The sequence below is a fragment of the Austrofundulus limnaeus genome, unplaced genomic scaffold (genome assembly GCF_001266775.1).
Source record: "Austrofundulus limnaeus strain Quisiro unplaced genomic scaffold, Austrofundulus_limnaeus-1.0 Scaffold1135, whole genome shotgun sequence".
Lineage (NCBI taxonomy): Eukaryota > Metazoa > Chordata > Actinopteri > Cyprinodontiformes > Rivulidae > Austrofundulus > Austrofundulus limnaeus.
The window spans coordinates 91,581-95,116 of NW_013953537.1; the positions used below are offsets into that span (position 1 = coordinate 91,581).

The window sequence follows — 3,536 nt, forward strand, 5'->3', positions numbered from 1 at the left end:
GTTGCATCAGGAAGGACATTCTGTGTAAAACTTATGCCAAAACAAACATGCGGATAACAAAATTTTCGACTTCCACACCAGATCGGTCGAGGTTCAGGTCTAGTATCAGTAGAAAAGGCAGGGGAAAGGGTGAGATGGTGGCAGATTATCTGCTGTRGCGACCCCTAATGGGAGCAGCTGAAAGACAGAAAGTACAGATAGCTCAGATTAGAGGTGGAAAAAGTTGTAAAATTATTTTTCTTAGTCTCATTTTTTAACATCACAAAAACCTAGAATTTAACACGGGTGTGTAGACCATTTATATCCACTATATACAGTACAGGACTGTGATTTCATAAATAGGAACATTATAAAAAATAAAATAAAAAAATAAGATAAAAAATGTAAAAACAATGAACCATATCACACTGTCAGGTGAACATTATTCCACATGACACTTTGATATGGTCCATAGTTGTTTTTTTTACATTTTTTTATATGTAAACAGACGGTTCATATGGTGTGCATATGACTCTGCTTTTCTTTAAACAATATTAATCATATTTAGTGTCTAGAGTGAAGTATTTCAAACTATTCCACATTTGTCCACAATGGGGTATTTTAGAGGTCTAAATCTCTGCAGAGAAAACAAGCTCTAGGACAGAGTAATTTGTACAGAAGCCTTTACATTTGGTACTATTCAAATTAACAAATTTGTCATTAATTGAAACAGAATATATATATATATATATATATACAATATATATATATACTGTATGTATGTGTGTGTGTGTGTGTGTGTGTATGTATGTATGTATGTATGCATGTATGTTTGTATGTATGTATGTTTGTATGTATATACACATTTTTAAAGATGCTTGGCTAGTAAGATGCCGAGTTTACAAATCCTACTAACTGTCTTCTTTGTATCCATTGACAGGGCCAAAAGAAACCGATACTTCGAATATCCTCTTCTGGAGAGATACATGGAGTGCAAACAAAAGTCTTATTTCCTCGTTAGCATGCTTTTTTTGAGAGGCTTCCTTCTCCTGACCTTCATGACCTCTGCCTGCCTCTACCTGGCATACTTCCACCTTTCGGCCTTCCTGCAGGATGAGTTCAGTTGCTTTGTCCGAACAGGTATGCTGCGGGACCAGGGCTGGGTTCCAGAGCTTGTTCAGTGCAAGATCATTGGGCAGTTGGTGTTCCAGGTGATAAGTGTGGTAAACGGCACCATCTATATCCTGTTGGGACCCATTGTCCTCTTCAGCCTTATTCGACTCTTTGTTTGGGACACTTCTTTCATCTCAGTCTATGGGGTTCTTCCAGCTCTGGATCTCATCAACCGTCAAAGGCTTGGATGTCCACTGAATGACCTCAATGTTCTCCTACTATTTTTGCGTGCTAACGTGGCCCACTTGAAGTCCTATGGTCAAATGAGGGCTTTGTGTTCTCTCGCACCACCACACGTGGGCAACACCACAGCACGGCAAAGCTTGAATGCAATGCTGACACAAGAAGAAATGGAGGAGCGTGAAGAGGCTGCACTAGAGCTTGCCGAGGAAATTGGAGAAGCGAAGGAGGAAGGGAAGTTCAATTTGGTGGATATCATGACTATTCTGGGAGCAGCTCAGGGACGAGTGGCGAACTGCARTAAGAAGACACCTCTCATGGAGGAAAATATGAGTCTGGGTACCACAACATTTATTTACACACTCAAACGCATTCTTCTAGTGGCTATTTTTATCTTCATCATTTGGGATGTACAGAAAATCATAAAATAATTTCCAAAWAAGTGATGCTACTTCATTGCTTTCATGCTTTTCATTATAAGTACCGTTAGATGAGCACCTCAAATACAAAAGGGCATTAGATTTAGTTGGACTTGTGAAACTGAGGAAAACTGAGGAATATGTCTAAATGAAAAAGAAAAACTTTGTTGTTTAGGGCTGTGTTGATTTCAAAACTGAAAGTCCTATACTCTAAAATAGTCTGAAATTTCTGGCTCAAGTAGAAGAGATGGATTTTTGGTTTTTCTTTTCCCTAACTGACCTCTCTGTCTCTTCACAGAGCCAAACCACCAGGGGTACCATGAGTTGAAGGAGACTGCACCATTGAGTCATTACTAGACCTTCAAGGGACTGAATCAGTGTACTAGCAAAGAGGAATAGAGGGTTGAGAAGGTTAGGGGTAGTGAGGGGTTGTCATTAATTAGGCCTCTGTGGTCTGACAACAAAAAAAGCCTCTTTTTAGAATTACAGGGCAGATTTTTCTGACGAATTGTCAATGAATATCGATTTGTCAGTTTTTAGCTGTTGGACATGCCACAGATCTGTCTTCTGTTTTTTTCTATAACCGTGTGTATTTTAAATATGAAGACAATCAAATCTCAATGTTTGTTTGTTTCTGCTGGTTGTTGTTGTTTTGTTTGTTTTTTTATTACTGTAACATAATTTGTCTGTATGACATTTTTACATTAAAAAACAWTTTTTTACCTAGTTTGTACCTAATGTCACAAGCCAAAGTCTGTTCATTGACAGACATGAATTTAGTTTCAGCAACAGACAGTTGCTGACAGTATGATGAGGCAGCACTTTTGAATATATCCTAGCTATATAATTGCTTGTTTCTTGCTATTTTCTTTACCAGTATCTAATACTGCAGTATACCATGAAAAAAATAGCCCTTTGTTTTTAACCTAACAGAAAAAATTTCATGATCTTTAGTGAGTGTCAGAATGCAGCTGAGAATGATTGTGGGTGAACCTTGTAGTACTGTAGAGAAAACGTATTGCTAATGTATAGGGTGAGGTTGAGCAGGAATGCAATTAAAGATGGTAAAACATTSATATTGCAGCATCAYGACACAAATCAATTAATGAAGTTATCAGTCTGAACTCAGTTTTCCTGAMTGAACAGTATACAACTGTTTGTCTTCTCTTGAGGACGTTGTWATTATTCTAAACTAAAGACAGCAAAGTATCTGACCATTTGTACCAACAATGTAAAGCTGAAATTGAATTGTTATGGAACCTGGGGTAAAAATCAGCATTTGCACATCTATAAAATGTAAAAAGGTCCTGACATCTGGAACTATTTGGCACTGTGATGAGAACTGAACTGCTTGTAAATATGTCACTTGTTCATTCTTTAAGTGAAATATGAACATTTATGTTATGTATTTCTAAATTAATAAATCATTTTATTTACCAGTTTTATTCCTAWTTTTTTAAGTTATCTTACTGAAATTAAGAGTGACAAAGAAGTCAAACAATTTCCAGTGAGTTAATGTGCACATGTATGTTTTTTATTTTAGGCCAACACCTGCAAATACTGTACGTACACATCAGATAGACAAAAACATTTTAACATTTCCATACAAAAAAAACAAAAACAAACATAGACCAGGTAAAAATTATTTTCATAACCCTTAATTTTTTTTGCAAATAAAAAATGACATAACAAAAAAGGTCTAACTTAAGAATTACTATAAATATCAAAACATTAATTATGCTCACACACACACACACACACACACACACACACACACACACACAC

At 36.4% G+C, this 3,536-nt stretch overlaps 1 protein-coding gene across 3 annotated transcripts in view; it reads left to right on the forward strand.

Moving 5' to 3' along the window:
- The window catches only part of LOC106534297 (pannexin-3), a 16,319-nt gene extending 13,129 nt beyond the window's left edge, over nt 1–3,190 (forward strand). The window contains exons 5-6 of one of the 3 annotated variants that reach the window (XM_014030889.1): nt 920–1,632; nt 2,050–3,190. In XM_014030889.1, coding sequence (XP_013886343.1) covers nt 920–1,632; nt 2,050–2,108 — 772 coding nt within the window. In that variant the 3' untranslated portion in view covers nt 2,109–3,190. Of the gene's footprint in view, nt 1–919 lie in introns of all 3 variants that reach the window. The other 2 variants (XM_014030888.1, XM_014030887.1) reach the window with 2 other exon arrangements.
- The last annotated feature ends 346 nt before the right edge of the window (nt 3,191–3,536 follow it).